At 42.2% G+C, this 24,220-nt stretch overlaps 1 protein-coding gene and 1 long non-coding RNA gene across 4 annotated transcripts; one reads left to right on the top strand and one right to left on the bottom strand.

The window, feature by feature from the left end:
* The first annotated feature begins 1,038 nt into the window (after positions 1-1,038).
* On the top strand, positions 1,039-5,274 carry LOC135237685 (uncharacterized). Of its 2 annotated transcripts, none has more exons than XR_010324891.1 (3): positions 1,039-1,114; positions 3,138-3,269; positions 4,024-5,274. It is a non-coding gene; the product is annotated as an uncharacterized LOC135237685 (long non-coding RNA). The 2 variants fall into 2 exon arrangements; XR_010324890.1 differs by lacking the exon at positions 1,039-1,114 and adding an exon at positions 2,561-2,599.
* Positions 5,275-8,922: 3,648 nt separating this feature from the next.
* On the bottom strand, positions 8,923-22,631 carry eno1a (enolase 1a, (alpha)). Of its 2 annotated transcripts, none has more exons than XM_064305034.1 (12): positions 22,478-22,631; positions 20,965-21,059; positions 17,624-17,719; positions 15,856-15,914; positions 14,929-14,998; positions 14,456-14,589; positions 14,019-14,241; positions 12,326-12,523; positions 11,199-11,400; positions 10,328-10,436; positions 9,846-9,904; positions 8,923-9,421 (listed from the first exon to the last, which is right to left on the bottom strand). In XM_064305034.1, the coding sequence occupies exons 2-12, from the start codon at positions 21,047-21,049 to the stop codon at positions 9,352-9,354; spliced, it is 1,305 nt and encodes a 434-aa protein (XP_064161104.1). In that variant the 5' UTR covers positions 21,050-21,059; positions 22,478-22,631; the 3' UTR covers positions 8,923-9,351. The 2 variants fall into 2 exon arrangements, with proteins under 2 accessions (XP_064161104.1, XP_064161103.1); XM_064305033.1 differs by lacking the exon at positions 15,856-15,914 and adding an exon at positions 15,457-15,515.
* Positions 22,632-24,220: the final 1,589 nt, after the last annotated feature.

Here is a 24,220-nt window from a genome sequence, read left to right as displayed (position 1 = left end):
TGTCAAATTGTAATTGTAGTTGGTATAACGAGATGATTTTTGGTTGTTAACCAGTCACATCCTAGCATTCGTAACTTGCCAATCCCGTAGTCAGCAACATGCTCAGCTAAGTTACTTGAAATTATCCCAGCGTGACAACCCATTATCCATTGTCAACCCCGCTGAAGCATATTTTGGAGTCCAGCACGTCAGTGTTGAATGGGCTGTTAACGATGAAGTGCAGGATTGCAATACTATGCGATTGTGTGGTGCCGTGCCAATACATTCAGCAAATCAATCTCAGAAGAGCCGAAATCATCCAGCTCTCAGTTGCTGTTCTGGTTTATGATTTTTGAAAAGCTTTCGAAGTGCTGAGGACCGCATGCCTCGGAGATCAAAACAAAGCCCGGCTCATGGACACGTTTCCTTCCTGCAGCTGAGGCACGAATGTCCTCTGCAGTCTGCCAATTTGTCATCATGTGGTTTTTCACATTTATGATGGAGAACGAGAACCACTAAAGCGTTTCCCCCTCGTGCCGCAGAGTTACAAAATAACTTAACCGTGCAGAAAATATAATATGCTCTTCAACGATAAATCTAAACAACAAATGTAACAAAGGCGGATATGTTTTGTGTTTTAAAATCCTTAAATAAATAGCGCTGACTAGCTAAATGGTTCAGCAACCTCATGTTTGTAAAACAGCTTGACTAAAACATTATGCTTTACCAAATAGATCTCTTTAGTTTGTCAGTAAACCAAAATAAAATAACATAACAACCTCTAACACAGACCGCTGTCAGCCAGTGAATGCACGGCTTCGGCAAATGATCAAAATGGAAATGACGAGACTAATCAAAGCCATTTTCATACATGCCTTCGGTGACTTTCATTATTTGCATTAAGAGACACGGTTGATACATCTACTCATCTGGAACTTCCAACCAAGAGGCAAGCTTGCTAACGATGCACGGCTTTGTATGAATGCAACTAGCGTAATAAGATAGCTACCAACCAGCGTGGGGTTAATTAAGGAAGAGCATTGTAGCCATCAATAGTTCAGGCATGCACTTGCTGAACATGGCAGTTCAATTCAGACTTCCTTGTGAGTCACCTGCTGTGATTTGCCAGACTCTGGTAGTGGAAATGCCTTACTTCATGTTTTATGCAAGGAAAACAAATTTCTGGTTCTGTTCTTATTAACACGACGAACAAAAAGCCATCGTATAAGACGCTCAATAGCTAGCAAGCTATCCATCGATTATAGACAAGGAGTTCGCCAGCTAAGCGTCTCTTGTCCTGTTATTACTTAACATTAGTAGCTTGTACAGCATTATAGCAATGTTTTCGATCCTGCTTGCAAACGGGGCAACATTTATTATTACATATGGGACATGGCACCCAGCTATCTTAATCGATCTAGCGTTTAATTTACAATTGTGTATTATTAACTACTCAACTATCGTTGTGGACGTCAGCAGTCCTGTAGCTTGTTATAACAAGGAATAATCCTGCATTTAACATTAGACATAACTTTTCTTCCATTGGAGTTTCCTTCTGTTGGCTAACGTTAGCAAACTAGGTAGTGACGTGCTAGTGAACAATATCGATACATAGTCTACCTAACAGTTTACGTTTCCAAGGCATGCGTGACCTGTATACTAATGCTATGTAATAACAATAACGACGTTGAACCTGCTTTGCAAACTGACCTTAACTAGCAAGCTCTGTCATTGTAAATTAATGCACAGTGAACGTCTGAGTAATGTGTTTCAGTTCAGTAACTGTTAACGTTAAAACTAACAATGTTCAATTCTTACACGTGTCTGTGGACATTAAGATAAGCATGCTATCAACAGCTAGTCGGCGAATAAAATAGTTTCAAAGGAACAATCTATCTGTCCACGCCACCACTCGCACAACAGCAAGCTAATGTTAGCTTGGCATCCAGGACTAATTAAAATAGATATCCAACGTTAGCACCCTTGACTTGACACTTGCGACTGACGGCCACATTTTTCATTAAAAATTAGCGTAAATCTAGCTAAATTAATTGTGCTAGTCAGCTTGCAGAAATATAGCTAGTTCCCAAATATCAATGCTGTAGCAGGCGTGCTACTTGGAACATGATTCCAATTTAAGACTTACCTTTTCTCTTGTTCTACATCAGTTTTTGTTTCAGATCTGCAACACAAAACAGGGAAGGCAGGGAACAACTCACGTTAGCGGTCTAGCTAGCTAGTTAACGTAACGTTAGCTAACAGACAGTGTCTGCTGAGCTAGCAAGAAGGGGCAAGTGTGTGCCACTTTTTGTGTTTGTATAAACGTTTGCCACCACTGTGATGATTCGTGTTTTGTCAGTAATATTTATGCCTCAGAATAAAGTGTATGTGTAAATATCAATGTGGGGATTTTTCGCTCCCTTCTCACCTCAATCTTAAAGCACCTCCTCCCCTGCAGGAGAATGGTGAATCAGAAAATGTTCAGCCCACCTTGCAGTATTGTATTACCCCATTGGCCACTCAGGCGGCAGGGGCGCCGCAATAATAGCCAATTAGTTTGAAGCATGTAGTGATTTAAAAGCTGAGATTGGCGTCTAGAGTATAAATGGGCGTCCACGAGGTAGGTGCTGAAAGATGTGAGGAACGGTTGTAGCCGCCTAATCTTGTATTGATTCACTTTTAGTTATGTTATCTCCCATTATATGAATACAGATAGGATAACTACATGGTTTCACAGTATCTGTTTTTTTGTCTTTTGGAAGATCTTTTTTCAATAGGCTGTTTCCTCCTATCAGTCAATGTACTTGCATATTTTACAACCCACATAGCCTAATGAAGAATGTATTGAGACAATCAATTTTCAGTGACCCATGTTTTTAAAGGCTACTACTACTACTACGAATAATAATAATAATAATATGAAGAATAAGAATAGCAACAACAATAATAATAATCTTAGAATTGTCTGGAGTGAACTGAATAGGTCTGCACATTAACCGACTTGTGTGTTCCTCAAACTTTATTTCTACATTAAACCTGTCCAGGCCAGCAGTGGCACATCTTAAACTGTAACAAGAACGGTGACCCCAAGAATACTGTATTCTTTTACCAAGCATTGATGATGAAATGACTCCATCATTCCAAATACATTTCTACAGTCCCTCTGGCTCCTGGTAATTCAGCATCCGGATGCATATGGCACCCCCTGTGGAGCAAAGGATTGGTTCTCTGTGTATGGCAAACACGAGCCAGCAAGTGTCACTTACTCTCACATTGGACAGATTCCCAAGGTGAGTCACTTCATGCAGAACATGTCAAGAGAGAAGCAATCCAAGCCCTTCCTGCAGCTTAACTGAACCATTCATTATTTTTATTAGTTTCACCAGCATACAGTACAGTAACTTCCTGATGAACACTGATTAACTGAAGTGCAATTCTTAGTATAACCGACTGGATGGTGTTCGCATGTTAACGGCTCAGTCAGTAAAACAGATTGATAAAACAGGACGAGGACTAGCTTTGAAAAGGATTTGCCTATATTCTGTAACATTTTGTCATAAGAAGATGTGACACAATCATTTCAACTTTTTGTGTCTTTTCTCTGACTCGGTTACACGAAGAGTTCTAATTTCAGTGAAGATTAATGCAACAATGTAGCATTAAATATTAACCTAAGATAAATAATAAAAAGTTTTGTTTTTTTTTGTTTTTGTTTTTTTACCTGGAACTAATTTTGGCTGAGGTTTTATTTAACTGGAATCCAACAGTGTGACAGTGTACAGAAGGTTTTAACTGAGTGACCCATTCACAAGATTAATAGGAATAAAGCTTCCTGCATGGAAAATTAAAACGGTACACTGTAGTGTGCACAGCAGGTGTATGAGTTATTTTCATGTGCCGTGATGAAGTGATGGGCAAATGACAAAACAATAAGTAGTGAGCAGAGCCTTTAGTGAAAGAATAAAAGTGACATTTAAAAAAAATGGTTCTGTTGCAGGACATAATGAACACAGCTGGCTATTTTCTCTTCTCATTTCTGTAAAGGCATCAAGGGCTCTGCTCCAGGATATTGTGTTCAGAATCGCATGGCTTGCCGCTATATTGTGACATGACATGCTGGATGAGCGTCAAAAAGAAAACCGGTTTCTCGGGTGGATGCTGCTGCTGAAGTGTAAAGTCAAGAATTCAAAAAGGCAAAAACAAAATCAAGGATTCCTTGCAAAAGAGAGACGAGTTCAAACAAATTACACTCCAGCCTTGAGGGGACAGAGGCAAAATGGGGTGGGGGTGGGTGGGGGGGGACTGTCAGGAAGCGAGGGCTGGCCACACTGGCACCCACAGAAGAATGGTTTGTAATCAGAGAGATGACAACTGGAACAAGTAGATGGATTTTAAAAATGCAGGCTTTTGCCTCACCGAAGGAAATTGCGTGTGTGCCTTCTTTTGTAGCGTAAAGAGAATGCATGTTTAATTGATATCCTGCAACTACAATACCTCCATCACTTCTGCCAGCGCCAGATGGCTTGAATCTCATTTCCATCGCTAAGATATCGTGTTTTGGCAGCAATTCTGAAGCTATGACAGTCGTTATTCTTTGCATGCTGAATGCAACAATTAAATGGATATTAAACCAATGCACAATTTCCATGGATGCTATATACTACGATTTGAAGTGAAAGCACAATTCAAAATAGATTACTTTTTTCTTTCCCCAAGCACTAGGGTGTACTTATTAGATTAGTGGGCTGGAAGCAAAGAGGATCTTGGTAAGGCACTAAAATAAACCAACAGAATGTGAGTTGATTATAATCACCTTAATCTTTCAGGTTGAGTGGATATACACACATGCATTCTCATATAGACTACCCTGTATGACTGTCATGCGATTTCTCTGTATTATGGCTTGGAAATGTTAGGGTGAAAGTCAGATATTCTTAAATTATATTGTATGTGTAAGTATTTTAGTTTTAGTGAGTACATGTTCTCCTGGATGTACCAGGCCTTAAAAAAAAAAGAGCAGCACATTTGGATTCTCATGAAATATTCCCACCACATGCTCATTCCAAAAGGCACAGACATTTGTTATGATGTACAACATTAACTTGATACAAATGCAATGATGCAATTTAACCATTGTTCAATGTAGGGTAAAAAAAACCTGAGCATCTTATATTTTTATGGTATCTTCAGCTGCCTCTGAAACTCATTTGTCCAAAAAAAAAAAAAAAAAAGACCTGAAAAAATTAAGGCTTGTTCCAAAGTGGTCCCATAATTTTAAGGACAATTTTGCTTTGACTGAAACAAGGTAACACAGCACATGCGCATACAATAAGTACCAATCCTAAACAGCAGAGGGCAGCCCGTATTCAAGCACATGAAAGAAAGCCCAATATGGCAATTGCATAACAGGATGCTCTATTGGTGTTTATTCAGAAGGCATATGTGTGTGTGCACATGTTTTACATGTGACAATATATATATATTATCATCATGCTGTCTTCCAAAATTTACTATTAAAAATGTAAATTGCAAAATGGGTATAGGGGTAGGGTCACTACTCAGGCATTCATTGTTTTTTGTCTAATCATTTCTGAATGTCATATGCACACAGGATCTCTTTATGTAATTTCAGAGTGCAGATGATTTAGGCCTAAGAGAAGGTGCAGTACAGTGCACAGCACGGGCATTGATATTTAAAGTGTACAGACTGCTCTTAAATAATGCACACGTGAAATGTATATGCCTGAGTGGTGTAAAGCTGTCCCAAAAGAGAGGTTAAGAATGTAGGCCATGCAGACCCCCCTGAGAATGTTCGCTTCATTGTTTCCAGAGCAACCGAGCCCTTTATTACCAGAGACAACAGTATTTGAGCTCTGAACTCTTTACTTGATACCTTATCATACGTTAACACTCTACTTTAATTGTTAATAGGACCCAGCTGTTGAAGCAGAGACAAACATCTTACAACAGAGAAAACTTCTTAGGTAAGCTACATCAGTGGATAACAATAATAAGATAGTAATCATAATAAAGAGGAACCTAAAACTCTGAAATATCATGAGATGATACAATATGGGTTAAGAACAAATTATAGTCATGAAACTGCCCTCCTTACGTAGATTAACACATTATTTATTAATGAGCACTGGTTCTAATGCAGCATCAGTCTGTGTGTGCTGTTGACAATGTTGATCTCTTTATTTTAATTGGACACCTAAGGGACTTTGTGGGCAAGTCTGGAAAATTTTCAGACTGATTTATATCTTTTCTGACAAACACGTTTGCACATCTATATTATCTGTACTTAATGCCAGGGATACATTCTGTACCCATTTTTATTTTCTGTTCATGCTTCCTCTTGGCCTTGAAATTGAATTCATTCAATATACTGAAATCTTAGTGGGATCTAAGAAATTGGTTGATAGAGCAGGCTTGATTCTTGTACTTGATTCAGTGTGTTTTGTAGTTGTTCCAATGACCTTGATATGCATTTTTGTACGTCGCTTTGGATAAAAGTGTCTGCTAAATAAATGTAATGTAAAGTGAAAATGTCAGTGTTTGGGATATCACAAAGAGTATTGCAAGAGTTTGCATCTTATGATGGTGATATGGTTATCTGTTCAGTCTCAACTGGACTGAGTACAGCATAAGGCACAACTAAAGGCCTTATGTATGTAGTAGTGCCCAGTTTAAAGATGAAAATGCCATAAGCTGGCATCTGTTCACGCCCCTAAATTGTATAATTCCCTGCCTGAATACGTCACCATTTTCATTCAGATCTGAAGACCTACCACCTTAAACCTATCTGCCTTTCTTTTTTTCCTATGCCCACTGCTCCTGTGACTCCTATCAACCACAGATTACTCATACTTGTGTATGTGCCCATAGGTACAAACAGGTCATAAAACCCCTACCTGAATTCCTGAAATTATCCAAAGGTAACCGATCTGAATGAAACCAGTTTTGAGGGTTTTAAATCTTGCTGAAGATTCCTGAGCATATCCTTGAAATAGAAACCCAGTGTATTCAAGACTGTGTTCGAAACAAATGAATATATGAAGTGACGATATCAATGCAGCCACAAGATGGCACTCATCAGTTTAAAATGAAAATCTGAGCCAATTTATTGCTCTTGTTTGTGCATGTGTTCAGACATCCAAAGTTGTTTCCACTGTTAAAAAACACATTTTGCCTTTCATCCAGTGAAGTAAATGACATTTGCAGCTGAAAGCCTGTTGATGAAAGTTCATTGACATACCGTCTTCATAACTCAAGTACAGAACTCCCACAGGGCAAGCTGGCACAGTCACTTTGGTGCCATAAGTATTATTCCAGCTTTCATTGGGTTTGAGATATCTCATTTGAAACCTGCCTGCAAGATCAATACCAGCAATCACTTCTATCAAGAGCATCCAATAACATGCACATCGTGCACCATGCCTTATTTGTGATCAATAGATCATAACGGATAATGTTCACTTCCTGTAATTGGATGCACAGTGTTCAGTGTCCTTGCAGAAACTTTGTCAGCCATTTTGTCACATTATACAGGACGCTCTTGGATAGCTATACTGCACCTTCGAGACTACAGCTGGCAGAAACATCCAGAAAAACCCACCCATACACTCCTAGAGTAGTAGAGGACTGCTTCCTTATATCAGATTGTTATTTTTTGCCTCTCAAGATAAAAACATTTTTTGTTATTAGATGAAACAGAGTTCAGCTGGTAACTGAAGGATCTCTTAGAAGGATCACTCTTCTCAAAATGATATATTTGAGTCAGTCTCTCTGATGGGCTGGACAAAATGATGGTGACAATGCAAACATGCGAGGTGCATTAGGAACCATCTGGAATAAAACATTAATACATTTATGAGTAAAATAAATTATGGCCTTTTTTATAACCAGCATCTCTATATACTGCATTTGGTTTAAATTTATGTTGGTGCCTGCTTATGGCAGACTATCAATTCCACGTTGAACTCAGCTTAATAAATCAGATTGTCTTATTGAAAGCTTCTTTATGGCATGGACATTTGGCTAAGAAAATGCTTGTGGATAGAAACTTGAGTAAATGGATGTGAATGGAGCCTGTAAATCTGGGGTCTTAAACTCATATCCCAGTGGGCTGCAGTGTCACTTGCTTTTCAGTCTTTTCCCACCCTTAAGTGCTTCTTTTTAAATTAATGATTGGCTGGGGTTGTTACACCATGTTTAAAAGGCCTGACTGACAGGAGGCCAGGAAGCTTGCAGACACAACGGCCCCCCGTGACTGGAACCTGAGATTGCTGCTGTAAACTAACAGTAGCTACAGCTCTGTTAAAATGGAGCAGCTAATCCACTTTGGAGTGGCAAGAATAATTTAAACATCCAACAAATTGGGCATTTCAAAATGAACTTTGGGAAAGGGGCATCACACTATAGTAGAAAGCTGCACGCGCTTTTAACTGACTTCACACAACAATAGTTAATTTAATGTAGCAGTGGTGCAAGGTACGTTAAGTGCAAATCTCAATGGCTTCCCTGTGCCTTAATGCACTTATCTCACCCTAGTGGAAATGTGCTTCACATGTGGCAAGAGTCAAGCATCAATGGCTTTGTAGCAGAAGTTCATTAAGGGGCTCACGAACAGGATCATATCTGTCTGTGCATTTGAACTGAAAAGCTACCTCCAAGAGCTGACACTTTGTCAAAGGTGAAAAAACGAAAGGTTATTGAATGAGCAAATGATCTCATCAGGGAAAATGTGAATCTCCAGCAGATTACCTGAAAGGATGCTACCCACGACATCATTACGCTCGGAAGTGAATCAGGAGTTGAAGACGGCAAGCACAGTTTTTATGTTGTGCATGAAGTGTAAAATGCATGTCAGATCGTGACAAAGCTGATTAGACTTGATCCTTTGGGCGATAAAATTAGCAATAGAGACGAACAGTGTTAGTGTCCGTTTCAGAGAGGATGGTTTATTTAGTTTTCTGCCACACATACAGCAACACTACATCTCCTCAATAATGTGACGCATTGCACGTGATGTTTCTTCTCTTCACTAAATATAGAATTAAGACAACAGAAATCGCAAAAAAAAACTCCCTAGCAAAACAAAGAAAAACAAAAACAAGTGTCTCACAAAACGAACCGAAAAAAATACACATTACGGGACCAGTGCTATTCAGAAGCCGACAGCTAGGGGGCAGAAGTACGGACGAATGGGGAGGTTTCAGTGCGACAGCCTGCAGACTAGGACCATGGATTATAATGCGCCTCGTTCCACCTGCCCTTCTGCCTGAAATACGAGTGACCTATCCTGGGTTGGGTGTGAGAGAGTGTATGTATGCACGAAGAAGCTAGCCCCGGGAAGTGGCTTCCATTTCCTCAGTTCACCAGGGGGTTCCTGAAGTTCTTGCCTGCAAAGCGAGCCTTGTCTCCCAGCTCCTCTTCAATCCTGTCAAACAATTAGAAATTTGAATTAAAATTTTTTTTAAAGCACTTATTGCTTCAGTACAGGAGAACAATTACAGTATGCAAATAACGTGGATCACAGGTGTGAATTTCATTGTCGGAATGCCTTGGCATGTTCTTAAACTCACAAACTGTGAGGAATCCTTCCCTGTTTGTGTCTGAACAGCTTTGGTTTTGGTCTTCGTTCTCTTATATATATGCATGCATATAATAATTGCGTCTGCATTTTAGTCTCTCTACTGCTGGCCATACTTAAATAGCCAGTGAGTCAGAGGTCTTGGGACACAGTGGTTAAGACTCCAAGTGGCCATAATTCAGCGTTACACAAAATATATAACCAGTAAGAATACACAGAATGCATAAACAGTAAAAGCAGTCATGGAAACGGGTGTGTTCTTTTGCCTCACCTAAGCAGCTGATTGTACTTGGCCAGACGCTCAGAACGGCAAGGTGCTCCGGTCTTAATCTAATGGGGAGAATGCATAATTAATGATCACATAATTATTAGAACAACTGCGCTGCAATGAGTGACATATTAATCATAGTTATTAAATCAACGAATGTATTAGACTGAATTATTTCTGAAAGGCTTCACCATTTTCTAAAAACATGAATTTAATAAAGAGTCCACCATCGTGTTAAGATAGGCAACAAGTAATCTTAAAAAAAAGGTTATTTAAAATAATCAAATGATAAACAACCATCGTTGCTGTGGTAACTGGCACCCTGTTTGAACAACAGCACAATGATGGTTGAGACTCTTAAGGGGAATTTTAAAGGTAGCTGTTAGAAGGCAATGTAACAGAAGAACGTCTTCAGTTTGCACATCAGGTTTGTATAACGCAAAGGCTCATGGGTGTTTGGTGTCAGGTGCGGGCGTCCCCCCTACCTGGCCTGTGCAGAGTCCCACCACCAGGTCAGCGATGAAGGTGTCCTCCGTCTCCCCAGAGCGGTGGCTCACCATCACCCCCCAGCCGCTGGACTGCGCCAACTTGCAGCTAGACGGGGGGGGGGGACACAGAGTGACAAACAGAGTAAGACCGGGCTGATATGATATGCATAATCATTTTAAACCTTTTCCACCGTGAAATATAGGACAATGTTGTTCTCTGTGCTTATGTGCCAAAAATGTGACAGTGTGATGCCAAAAAAATGGTTAAGAAAAGTTCCCCTCACGTGTATTATTTATTGCCAGGACGTGCAAGAACAGCATGACTAAGCGAAACGACAGGGTTCAAATAAAGAGATCAACAATGTCAACAGCACACAGAGACTGACGCTGCATTAGAACCAACGCCCATTAACAAATAATGTGTTAATCTACGTAAGGAGGGCAGTTTCATGACCATAATGTGTTCTCATCCCATATTGTATCATCTCATGATATTTCAGTTTTAGGCTCCCCTTTCCCCTTCCAAGTTAGTCATTCTTCAGCAATGCTCAGAAAATGGGCAACAGCTTCTACCCGCATTAGAGACGCCTGGAGCGAGCATGCCAGAATACCCCTAAAACACTCTCTTCAGTAACACTAGCGGTACACTATCTGGCTGAACGGCGGCCCATCCACCCCGGGGTGGGGAGGGGGGGGACAGAGTGCGGCTCTGCGGGGGGGACAGAGTGCGGCTCCGTGGCGGGACAGAGCGCGGCTCCGCGGGGGGGACAGAGCGCGGCTCCGCGGGGGGGACAGAGTGCGGCTCCGCGGGGGGGACACACTGCGGCTCCGCGGGGGGGACACACTGCGGCTCCGCGGCGGGACCTACGCCTTCAGGGACTCGGTGACGGAGCCGATCTGGTTGACCTTCAGCAGCAGGCAGTTGCAGGCCTTGACGGACACGGCCTTCTCGATGCGCGTGGGGTTGGTCACGGTCAGGTCGTCGCCCACCACCTGGATGGTGGTGCTGCCGGTGAAGTTGGTCCAGGCCTGCCAGTCGTCCTGGTCAAAGGGGTCCTCGATGGACACCACTGCGGACCAACAAAAAATAATAATAAGGCCATAGGGCAAAGAGCAAAAAATTTTCAATGCCCTTTGAGTGCAGTTTTATCCAAAAAATCCATTTTCACCAATATTCTAAAATATATAATTCAATGCGACTGTATGATTTAGTGAGCAGCATCACAGGCATCGAGAGTTAAAGTATTTAATGTACAGGTTTCCTACAGTATTTAATTCTACTAGTTTGTGTAGTTAGTTTAGTTATGAACATCCATTATGGGCAAACAACTGTTTTAATAGATCTGATCTTCACACATTAATCACTTTTCTGACATGCTTTGAAAAACGAATACCGATGTCACTGTATTCACAACGGATACGTGTACGTAGAAAAGGGTGCTTCACAGATAAATGCATTAACCACACCTCCCAGCCCTTCTACAGCCTTCCATTTCTCACAGTCAAAGTCAAGCACAGTATGGACCCAACAAGCAGAGCTACCGAGGTCTGGGGAAAGCCTGATGGACCTCCCGAGATGGACCACGCTAAAATTAGGCTGTTCTTAGCCCCAGTGACCACATTATAGAGAGGCTGTTCTTAGCACCAGTGACCACGCTATAATGAGACTGTTTTTAGCACAGGTGACCACACTATAGAGAGACTGTTCTTAGCACCAGTGACCACGCTATAATGAGACTGTTTTTAGCACAGGTGACCACACTATAGAGAGACTGTTCTTAGCTCCAGTGACCTCATCAGAGCCCCAGTGACCTCATCAGAGCTCCATGACTGGACTCGCGGCGCAGGCTAGCGGTGGAGGAGCGTGAGGGCTCTCATGACTTCAGTGGGATTAGCAGGGCCTGAGTGAGGGGCTTCCAAGGGTTCAGAAGCAAGAATAATCCAGATTAGGAAGAAATACGGGCGGAGGGGGTGTGTGGGGGGGGGGGGACTGACCTGGGTAGTCCTTGACGAAGCTCTTGTAGAGGTCGGCCAGCTGGTCGGGGCTGATGTAACGGCTGGGGTCATCGGGGGACTTGAAGTCCAGGTCGTACTTGCCATCCTTGTAGAACTCGGAGGCGGCCACGTCCATGCCGATCACGATCTTATCGGTGTAGCCGGCCTTGCCGATGGCGTTCTTCAGCAGTTCCAGAGCTGCAAGGACAGAAGCGGCCATTACAGGAGTGCTATCAATGACCTCATGCTGATCCTCATAACACCACCTCTGTAGTGGTACTATGCTGGATATCTGGTACTATGCTGAACATTGCAGGACTGTAATATCTGTTGCCTATACAGCAATGCAAGAAGGAAAGACAATCATTGGGCAGGTGAAAGCTGGGGAACCGTGATCGGTGTAATTATGGCTGCCGTGGCTGCAGCAGCGAGAGCAGTGATTGTGAAAGGATGCGACTGAGGGGTGCGTTTGGCGGGAACAGCGACCGCTCGTCTTTCTGATGCTTCACGAGCAGCGGTGTCCACGGTGGTGTTAGCATGGAACTCTGGCATCCATTTTAAGTGCAGGGCAAAACACAGAAGCAACTTCTGATCCAGCCAAAGACCCGTTTCAATGTGAGGTGAGAACAGGTGGATGTAAAATATGGCAGGCCTAACACCCTGTTAAGGGACTTTACACTGGCATTCATATTTTTTGGCCAATACCTGTAGATTGCAGACATAGCCTAGAAAGCAGGCATTTCATCAAATGAAAGAGAGAAAAGAATAACAGTGGCAAAAGGCATGAACAATAAAACAAATACAGTATGAACACATGCGTTTCTGGAGCCTTCAAAGACAATACTTCAGACCAACGTGTCGTTATTGTAGTCAACTACAATGTGCAAATGTTCTTTCCAACAGAACGCCAGTTTAACTTTCTAGTAAAAATAATTAATTGCAGCCAGTAAGCCAGAGTCACAATTTCTAACAACCGTTAAATAGATAAAAGCGCTTTATGGAAGTACTTTAGGAGTAAAGGAAAATGTTCTGGATGAAGAGCAATATGGCCGACTGAAGGATACTGGCAACAGCAGTTGTTCAGGAGAGTGTTGTAGCAGCTGCTGACTGTGCAATTGCTGTTTTAGGACCTCCCCTCAACAGGCAGGTCAAAGGTCAACCAATTCAGCGACTGGGAGTCAATTCAGTTTACAGTATCAAGTTAAGGTCTTTATTTGGAAGCCATGTGCTCTCCCTACCCCCATTCCAGCATTCCCAGGCGATGTCCTGCACGGTATGGGCTCTCCCCCCCCACCCCCCAGCCCCCGAAACGGCATTCCCCAAACGGCATTCCCCAGGCACGGACCTGGTGCTATACTGCAGGGATTTGTGCCTCCAGCTGAATAAAACATTCACTTTAAAGTTCCACTCATTTCACATTCTTTAAAGTAAATCCATCTTACCCCAAATATTGTATATTTGTACATGGATATGATGCAAACTTGTGAACAAACTTTCATAAGCCAGCTATATACGGTGTATGTAGATAACTGTGCTGTGAGCCAGTTCTATTCAACTTAGAGCCTACAGCTGATGTTGAGGTAAATGTGATGCAGTAAAAACCTGCTGCCAGTATTTGGTTCCTCAGAGAAAAACGTGGTTGGTTTGAGAAAAAAAAGCATAATTGGCAAAAAGCCCAGTCTCGTCCTCCCACCTTCCTTGTTCTCCAGGATGTTGGGGGCGAAGCCGCCCTCGTCTCCCACGTTGGTGGCGTCCTTGCCGTACTTCTCCTTGATGACGTTCTTCAGGTTGTGGTAGACCTCGGCGCCGATGCGCATGGCCTCCTTGAAGGTGCTGGCGCCCACGGGCAGGATCATGAACTCCTGCATGGCCAGCTTGTTGCCGGCGTGGGAGCCACCGTTGATGACGTTGAATGCCTTAAGGCAAAAAAATAAATACATTTATATCGTGATGGGTGAAAAGGTCCAGAATGCAAAGCTCTCCTGGCTTAACCTAGCTTTCCCTAGGTTAAAAAACAAACGGTACAATACAAGCAGAAGAGACCGCGGATGAAAGGATGGCGCAAGTCCACACAGGAGCCACTTTAACAGAGCAAGCACAAAATTGACAGCGGGGTAACTGCAGGCGTACAGGGACCGGGAGGATGACTTCGGGGTTTCCGGCGAGGTCGGCGATGTGGCGGAACAGCGGGACGCCCTTCTCCGCAGCTCCTGCCTTGCACACGGCCAGGGACACGCCCAGGATGGCGTTCGCACCAAACTTGGCTGCAATTCACAATTTAAAAAAAAAAAAAAAGAAAGAAATGAATTCATTGCAGAAAAAGCTTTTCCAATGACATCTTCACTACAGCTGTAGATCTAGGTCACTGGGGGCCGTTAAAGCCGTCGGTGTGGCAGAGTGGTGTAATGGCTAAGCTCATAATAAGGACTGCGGGCCCAACTCCCCCAGGAAACACTGCGGCACCTTTAAAGGACTTAACCTGCAGCGCTCAAGCAAATGTCAGAAGACTGTATGACTGTATGAGCTGTGTAGCCACTCCGGATAGAGGCCTGTGCGCTAGGCACACAGACGGCAGAGCACATCTCCAAGCTGAGGGAACGTACACTTGTTCTCCGTGCCGTCCATCGACAGCATCAGGTTGTCAATCTTCTCCTGCTCCAGGACGGACACATCCTGTGGGGGGGAGGGGAGGACAGTTCACACGTTACAGGGGCAGAGAAACAAAAGCAGTCAGCCCGGCAACTCGGCAACCATCCCTCATTCCAGTCGTCTGAGAGGTGAATATTACAGTGTCCATGTCACCGTGCAGTTAGTTTAGATTAGTCGAGTTAAAGCACACATTTGCAAGGACACTGTCACTCCAATACAAATGGTGTTTTCTGAGACAGTCTGATGTGGAAAACCCACCATCCACATTTCATGCCACTCTGACTTTATAGAAATCAATGCTATAAGGTCTGAGTCAATGCTATAAAGCCTGAGCTAATTAGGTTGCTGTACCATTCTTAATTCAGGCCATTTCAGTCGCTTGTACAAAAATACAGAAACACTAAAAGAAGCTAAGATTCTACAGAAATCCCTTTTAAAATATCACATATTCAGAGTATTAGTCAAACAATAAATGTTCCTACCTTGCTAACCAGTGCAGGTGCAATTATTTTATTGATATTCTCAACAGCTGTTGAGACACCTGCAGGGAACAAGCAAATCCATCACTTATCCAAGGAGAAGAGGGACATGCAGAGCAGGCAAAACTAGACGATCAAAGATCAAAATCAAATATTCAAGGTCGCCTACTCAGAGACATACAGACAGGAAGAGAATATGCAATGCAAAGGAAAGGTGATTTTAAAATGAGTCGATTTAATTCATATAAATACGCAAGTTGAGATTAAGACACAGATCGTCTACAAATGCCTGCTTGAGTTAGTTGTCCAAACCAAAACCATGTATTCATGCCTCTATGAATTAGAGCTCAAGTTGTTGCATTTCGCCTCTGTTATTCCACACACACACACACACTGAATTACCTGATTACACAAGGCTGGTGCCAAGAACTCATTAATATATTTAACGGCTCTTTTCACTCCTGACAGAAGGGAAGAGAAGGATGGAGGAGTGTAAAGGTTGAAGTGAAGAGAGTGAACAGGAAAATGAAAGAAAGCAGGGGGCACAAAGCCACCCAACCGACCACCGGACTCCTTCAAATCTGAGCAGGCGCCAGGCTCAAACACCCTCTCTGCACTAGGCCATCTGTCCGTATAACACAGCTCCTCAGACGTCTGCTACTAGTCTCAATACCCCATTAAGAAAGGGGCGGGTCTGGATCTATGGGCCGCCGTGATTGGGCGAGATCTTACGTTTAAGTGGCCAAAACACTAACCAAACACCATTAACAACACCAGCTTATCATATCAATGGAGCCGTTGTTGAATATTCAGCAAGAATGTTTTTAAGACCCCAAAATGGACTGAAGGCAGAGGCATGTATCCCATTCAGAGGGAACCTAATTATTCAGTGGCTTTGATTAAATTAATTGGGTGTTGAGGCTCTCTGAAGGCAGCCTCTGCAGAAGGGTTCGTGATGCACCAAATCTGAAGCCACTGATGCACAAAAACATTCATTTCCCAACATCCTTGATCCAACAGAATCTGCTCTGTTGACCAACACCATGATTTCCTTTTTTTGCAGAAAAGAGGAACTTAAGCCATATGTGACCGATGAGCAGGGCTGTACAGTGCCCCCATTTTGCTTCTTAAGAGCACACCTACTAATAGGCATGATTTGCGTTTTAAATTTTTTAACTTAGGAGCCTATGTGCTCCATGGGAAAAAATGTTAGCACAGAGCCCTGGCAATGAGGTAAAAGCTGTGCTGGGCTAAGGGCGTTCACTAAAGGAGATGGATAAGAAAACACTTGCCCATTTCAGTAGATATACAAGTGGGGAAAGAAAGGATGGAAAAACCCTGTGTAGTTTGAGCCTGTATAGTATAACAGTCAAATAAAGCCATATGAATCGTATCAAATTTATTCTAATTGTATTTAAAAGCATACTATGCAGGATTTTACCTTGAAAATATAATACAGTATTCATGCTAAGGCACATCTATGATGCAGTGGCCATCTCTGTCTTTCTGCGCTTTTGCCAAATTTGTGCACCTTCACCACTATTTGTTATTCTAAAATATGTTTCTGGGTGTGGCCCTGTTTTCTGCGTGGTAAGGGGTGGGTGTGGCTGCAGAGCTAGCTAGCGAAGAAGTCCAGATACAGTGAAGCAAAAAGACAAGCCGACAGGGCTAGTTAAAGAGCTAGTTAATGCTGGAATTGCTTTTACTCCGTGGCGTCAGCTGAAGTTCAGCAAGGAGATTAAAAGCGACGTGAAGTTGGCTTGTTTTCCGTTGGACCTGTAAGTAACGTTACCGGCAGTGTGAAGCTGGTGAAAATAAGGACATTTGGGAAGGTCGGACATTTTCTAATTTAAAGGTCCAACAATAAAATCACTATTATGTTCAACATAGTGGAATTAACTGAGCTATAATCACATCTGCCTTCTTCCTGTCGCTCATTTCACGGTACTAACGTTATGCTAGCTATTCAGCTTCGTACGTTAGGTGGGAAAACTTTCTCAGCGTGAGTGGGTGGGGCTGAAGATGACATAGGAGGCTTCTTTGATTATAAACACAGGCTAAAGAATCCTGCATAGTATGCCTTTAATTTAAAGTTGAGTAAAATGGGAAGATGGCGGCCTGGCTGGCTGGCTGGCTGAGGGAGCCCGGTGGCCGCAGGCACCACACGCACCTTTGCCCAGGTAACGGGTCTTGTCGTTGTCACGGAGCTCCAGGGCCTCGTAGATGCCGGTGGAGGCGCCGCTGGGCACGGCGGCTCTGAACAGACCTGCGAGGGAGGAGGAAGAACAGCATTCTGGGTATAACGCAGTGGAAAACAGACGAGAGCACAAAAACAGGACCGTGAACAGAACGGTTCAGAGAGCAGCCATCACACGCCCTGATCATCTGCGGATGAGCAAGTGAATTTAACCTACATTAGCCTACTTAAATGGTCATTATATTTATAAAATCACTTTATAAAGACCATCTCCATGGATACAGAGTGGGCCAAGTTATCACTACTAAAGCTCAGATACAATTTTTAGAAGCATTCATATTATGGCTAGTCTATATATCACATTGCACTCTTGCACTTACTATATTACTATACACGGACAGTGTGGTTAAAATGATAAAACCACGTTTAGATATTATACATGTGAACAATATCTGCATGTACCTTTACCTAAATACAGTGCCCTCCAAAAGATATAACAAAAATAACAAATTTCACTCTACTGTTCCCACACTTTTGAAGTGCACTGTTTGAGATTGCTCAATTCATTCCCCTGCTCAAAAATCTAAGACAAACCCCCAAGCAAGGGGGACCTGACATACAAATAACGGATGAACATAGAAAATATCCAATCAGAGCAGGGCCTGACCCACATTAAATCAAATCAAATTCTTCGAGCATTTGAAATGAAGACATGCTCTCCTGTCTGGGCAAGCCTGTCCAGGCACACTGTGTGCCCAAGGCACAGCCTGTTTCTTTGGCTCCAACGTGTACGTACAGTATGCATGCATCCCTGCACGTACGTGTGCATGTGTGGGGGCGTGCCCGTGTATGTGTGTGCGCGTGCGGGTGGAAAGTCCAGGTTCTACAACTTGTTGCTGTTAACCTTAGTCAACTGACGGTCAGGGTCAAGAAACCAATAGTGAATCTAGAGCTTAACCACCGACTCATTTGAAGTTGTAAGCCACCAAGTCCAAGCTGAATCGGTCATCTCCAACACAAACGCGCGTGGCAGACTCCCACAGTCACCCGTCTGGAATAACAGCCCATACTGATCTGCCGTTAAGACAAACCTCTCAATTTTGACTTGAGAAAAGCAGCCAAAGCTTCTTAAACTTAACAAAAAAATGAAGTTTGTTCCCCTTGTGTGTTTATGCTTATCATTAAATCATAATAATTTAAATAAAATATGGCTATAGTTTACGCAGAGAATACTAAAAGCGCAAAATTGCAGACATTCCGTAAGTGAAAATAACTGTGTAAAAATAATTTTTAAAAAGAAAGAAAAACTGTGTTTAGAATTTCAATCATTTTAAGGAAATTAAATCAAAAATTAATAAATTCATTTTGTGGCCATATTCTGACCATCCTGGAAGAGTATTGCTTCAAAAGTTGAAATACTGCACTCGACTCCCGACCTGAATTTTAACTCTGAAATTAACAATTATCAACCCCCAAGTAGCTGGTCAGTTTTCTATAGAAACAATTTTTCCCCCAGCTTTCCACTCCTCTAACAAGGAATTTAATGTCAACATGTAAACACATAATAATTGTGTAGGCCATATGTAAAAAAAAAAATAAAAAAAAGTAAAAACATTGCTGGATGCAAACCCAATAATCTTATAGTCATATTCATAAGACTACATGTGAAAACTGAATCTTTTTATCATTCGTCATTCATCTACACCACAGTACTACTGAATTCAATTCCACCTATGAATGCAAAGTTTTGATTCATTCAGGACTCACACGCTCTCAAGTCAGTAAGCAGTGTGCCAAACACGCTTCTAAGCAGGATCCCTTTCTGAGCACCTTGCTAAAAATACAGTGCAGGGCTGCAGGTTACGTAACATCAGTTAGAAACCCGTTATATCAGGGTGACTGCCCCCTCTTTACGCTCCAACAATTAAATCCTCTGTGCAGCTCAGGGAGGTTGCCAGAGGAAACCTGGCAGACGGTCAGAGGTGAGGTTGGGGGTGGGGGTGGGGGCAGACCATGCCCCTGCAACAGCAACGCAGCGGCCAGTATACAAATTAAGCTCTCTTTTCATCACTCCGCCACACTTTAAGCCAGATCCGTGCTGGTTATCCGCCCACATCAATTATGCATCTGACCTCATTAACAGTCTAGTCATTTCGAAGGACTTTCGGTGAACCTTTGTTTCACTTTATAAAAAAAAAAAAAAAAAAGGGACAGCTTTACAAAGGAGAGTTTCCATGACTGAGAAGTGCACTGAGCAGACTGCCCCTAGTTTAGCACAGTCCACCACATGTAAATCATCGGAGTCCCCATTTTGCATTTTCTTCATCTTAAATAAATAGGTGGTATTCAGGGTCAATGCTACACCGCCATTGGTTAAGGAAGGACCAATGTAAATGGCCTGTGAAATGAGTTTGAGTCATTTTCACCTGAGCATCAATTCTGTAGTCTAAGTCTCTCTCAGTTCATATGTGATAGAGTAGCAATTTCATACTCAGCTCATTTGCTGTTTCCAACAAGCAAGAAATTGGTCAAATTAAAACTAGGTCAAACAATTTTGCAACACCGGTCAGTGTTGGTTACTGGGGCTGGTCTTTTGGAAAAACGGCAAGTTCAGTAATAAAATAAGTAGATATGACACTGGAATATTCATTTGTTGTTCAAATTGGGTTCTCATTATTTTCCTAAGATTATATTGCCACAAGCACCATAATCCTAATTCTTCTTGATGTTCATTCTGACAAAGGAACCAATATTACAACCGTTTCAATCTGTGAGCAGGGCCACCATTTTAAAACAGCATCTTCTGCTAATTCACAGGCTGGGCTTCAAAGCGCTCTTGTGACATTTAGTGGTTCTCAGGTTTAAATCATTAGCAAAAATGGTTGGCATTGCGGATGTGTAGCATCAGACAGGCTATTTTTATCCAACCTCCAGTCCCGTCTCCTTTTTCCAGTCTACTGTACTTCTACGGGGGCTCAGACCATGAGCAGAGAGAGTGACGTGGCCATCGCATGCAACAGAACCGGAATCAATTGTTCTGGACGTTTTTTCTCTTCTATTTTTCTGATGCCAGAAGCACCAAGGCTGGAATATCAATCTGTTGCTTTTCAAATGATCTCGGGTTACTCTGGTCCCTTACACAATTAAGGCCTCCTTTTTTTATTTGAAGGGAAAGATATTTCCACTTGATGTCCTCCGAGCGATCAACTGAATTATTAAACCTGCCAAACTGAACTTCCATTCTTTCCGACCTCTGGACTGTGGCAGAAGTCACGATCCACAAACCTGCTTGCATGCGTCAGCCCACAGCTTACCTTTCTTGGTGTAGAGGTCTACCTCCACAGTGGGATTCCCACGGGAGTCAAAGATCTCACGGGCATGAATCTTCAGGATGGACATGGTGCTGGATCTTTACAGGAGAGACAGGTCCAAATTTTAAAAGATGCTTCATTACTTTTCACATTGGATAAAACGCTTCTCTGCAATTTAGGAAATTTATAAAAACATTCATACAGAATTGCCCATTAATATTAACACTATGGATAGTGAGTAGACAGGTCCAACATAGTACTGACTTGTTCTCTAAATACAAGTGGGTGCAGTCAACCCAGGCAAACTACACACCACTAATATGCCTAAGAGAATGACATCATGGTCTAAAACAGAGTTCCAGAGCCCGGCCGGCCAACGCGAATTTATACACTTTTATCTATCTAAAACGGAGCCAATACAAAAAAAAAAACATTTAATATCTACATTAGGCCCACCCAAAATGTCGTCGTGAGAATAATCAGGTATCTGGGTGAAAGCATATTTGGCTCAACAGTACAGCCTCCTCGCTAGTTACAGTAGCTTCTGTATCCAGTGTGGTGAATATCTGTGTTCACCGTCTTGTCCAAATAAAGTCAGCAACAAGTTATTGTAGCTAGAACGTAGCAGAGCTAGCTATTGGCGAGTGTAACATTAATATGTTTGAAATGTAGGCACATCAATGAATGGAACAGGTTACTGAATCTTGGGGAATGAATGAACAAAATGCCTGCCGTTGACTCACTTCAGGAAACAGGCGTTGCTGGCCATCTAGGCTGCTTGTAGGCAGCATTTCCCCACCCACGTACGTACGTGCAGGCAACCTTATCGCATAACTCTCCCGTGGAGAAAATAAGACCGCTTGATAACTGCCTTATAGACTACACCGATCCAATTATTTGCAGTCAGCGATACATTTTACTGGCAAACAAGCAACATAAGCTACAGTTTGCATTTGCAGACATTGCATTAGGCTACTGTTAGAATATTGAATTAACTTGATTTTAAACATCACCAAGAATGTATCACATAGCTAGGCTTACACACAACAACAAATTTGCGTCTACACTGGCAGGAAAATATGTCCAAAACCTTGCCATGACAGTAGGCCTAATGTAATACGGCCAGTTGGCCTAATATCTGCAACTGGGGAGGCACACCGAATTTGGTAAGCAAGTAGATAGCTAGAAATGTGAACACCCGGAACACCCTCACGAGGCATGGCTGCCTGCCCCGTTAACGCCTCTTAAATCACTGTAACACTACCCACATAATTAGCCGCTGTGTTAAAAATACATTTACGTGCCATAAATTAGAAACTATACAACTAGCAAGCTAGCGGCAACTTGCCTTCGTGCAAGCAGATATAGATTGTTAATTGCTGGAAGTTATCAAGCGAAAGAGCTAGCGTGTATGGCATAATCTTTTGGATACGTTGACACCAGTGTTCAGTGTCTAATATGAAGCTATATATGTCTTGGGAATGTATCCAATGATTTAATTCTTCAAAGCGCTTACCTTATCTAACTGCGCAAGGTGAAGGAGAGCGGAAGGGCAGAGCCGTCCTCAACCAGAATAGACAGACTGACAGAACAGAAACGGCCGTTCTAGTGCAATAAAATCAGCGAAGTGAACGCAGCACGCCTTTCGACCGATCTGATTGGTTCTGTACACATCGAATACACGCCCACTGAGGGCAAGATCTTAAAATGCGGGGGTTTAAATTACCAGCCTAGTTATTTCACAAAATCTCAGATTTAACAGGTGTGTAACTGTTGCGCGGTTTGTTCTGCCTAGGAGAAACTGAACATAGCTATTTCGATTTTAAAATGGAAAGCCTGGGAAACTTAAAATGCAGTATTGTACGGACCCTGTTGCTGCAACCAATGGCAATTGGGCAAGGAGGACGTGACGATTCTCAGAAAGGGTTTTACGTGAGTTCGGTTGTAGCTACAGTAGGCTACGTGCGGGGAGTCACACACTGAAAGTGCGTCATTGTATTTAATAAAAAGACAGCCCCGATCTCAATGAGTAACATTTGATATTACTTGTCTTTAATCTTTTGTGGTCGCAAAATTTCCCTTGAACAGCCATATCACATTCCCATGCATATTTTTTCAAATCTCACAACCGACGGATGATTAATAGACTGACTGATGTGAGTAAAGAGAAAAGGAACTGGCTTTATGGAAATTGCCGTAGGCCTACATTTTGGTAGAGCAAGTCCTCTTACTCTGTGATGATAATTATTTACGATTTGAAACTAGAACGAGTACGGAAGATTATCCTTGTAGCCTATACCGTGGCTTTATGAATGTAGCCAACTAGTAATTTATTATTCGTCGAACGATTTATATCTATCTATATGCATCATATTCAATTCGAAAATAAAGTTGTATAAAGTCACAGATAAGTTTAATGGAGTAACCACGATATTGTTGACTTGATCTCGGCCATTGAACGATGCACGTATTACAAAATCAGTGTTAGCATAACTGTGGTTTCCCTGAACATACACCCTTGTCCAACTACCCAACTTCACTGCGGGGACTTAGCAAGGACATATGACTTTAATTTGACGTATTTTTTGTCTGGAATCATGTCAGCCACTGTTAATGCACAAAATTAATGAAAATTAGTGGCATGTACAGGTAATACAAAATTCAGGGGCTTAGCAAACTGTTTGGCATCCACTTAAGCAGAATGCCTAGATAGAGAGAAACCTGGCAAATGACATTCAGTATCATTAAATGTTAATTTAATTTTTGGAGTTTTGGGCTTTGGTGAACAAACTTGATGGTTTTAGAATTTAAGTTAATGTATTAGGACCAGTGTTCAATTATGTACTGGGAAAGTGCTGCAAGATAATTCAATTTTCAGGTTTTAATATTCTCAACCCCTTCTTTATATGAATTTCACGTAATTACTTTGTCTGTTGGAAAGGAAGTCAATTAGTCATTTAGCGGAACTGTTAGAACGGGCCATTGCATAGCAGGGATTAGAAACGGCTGCTCATCACAACTAAAATGAATGTGTGCCACCTAGTGGTTTGTCTAGATACCTGCACCTGTAAAAGTCTGGAGATTGGATCTGATGACAATATCTGTTACAAAAGCCACCACAACAACCGTAATAAAATAAAATAAAAAAATAATAATAAAGATATTCAACAGTACTAATTATCTCACTATCTCACTGCTGTTGCTGCTAAGACACCTGAATTTCACTCCGGGGATCAATAAAGGTTTATCTATCTATCTA

Source organism: Anguilla rostrata, chromosome 13 (genome assembly GCF_018555375.3).
Source record: "Anguilla rostrata isolate EN2019 chromosome 13, ASM1855537v3, whole genome shotgun sequence".
NCBI classification, from domain to species: Eukaryota; Metazoa; Chordata; class Actinopteri; order Anguilliformes; family Anguillidae; genus Anguilla; species Anguilla rostrata.
Note: the sequence above shows the minus strand (reverse complement) of the source record. Positions and strands in the feature narration are given on the sequence as shown.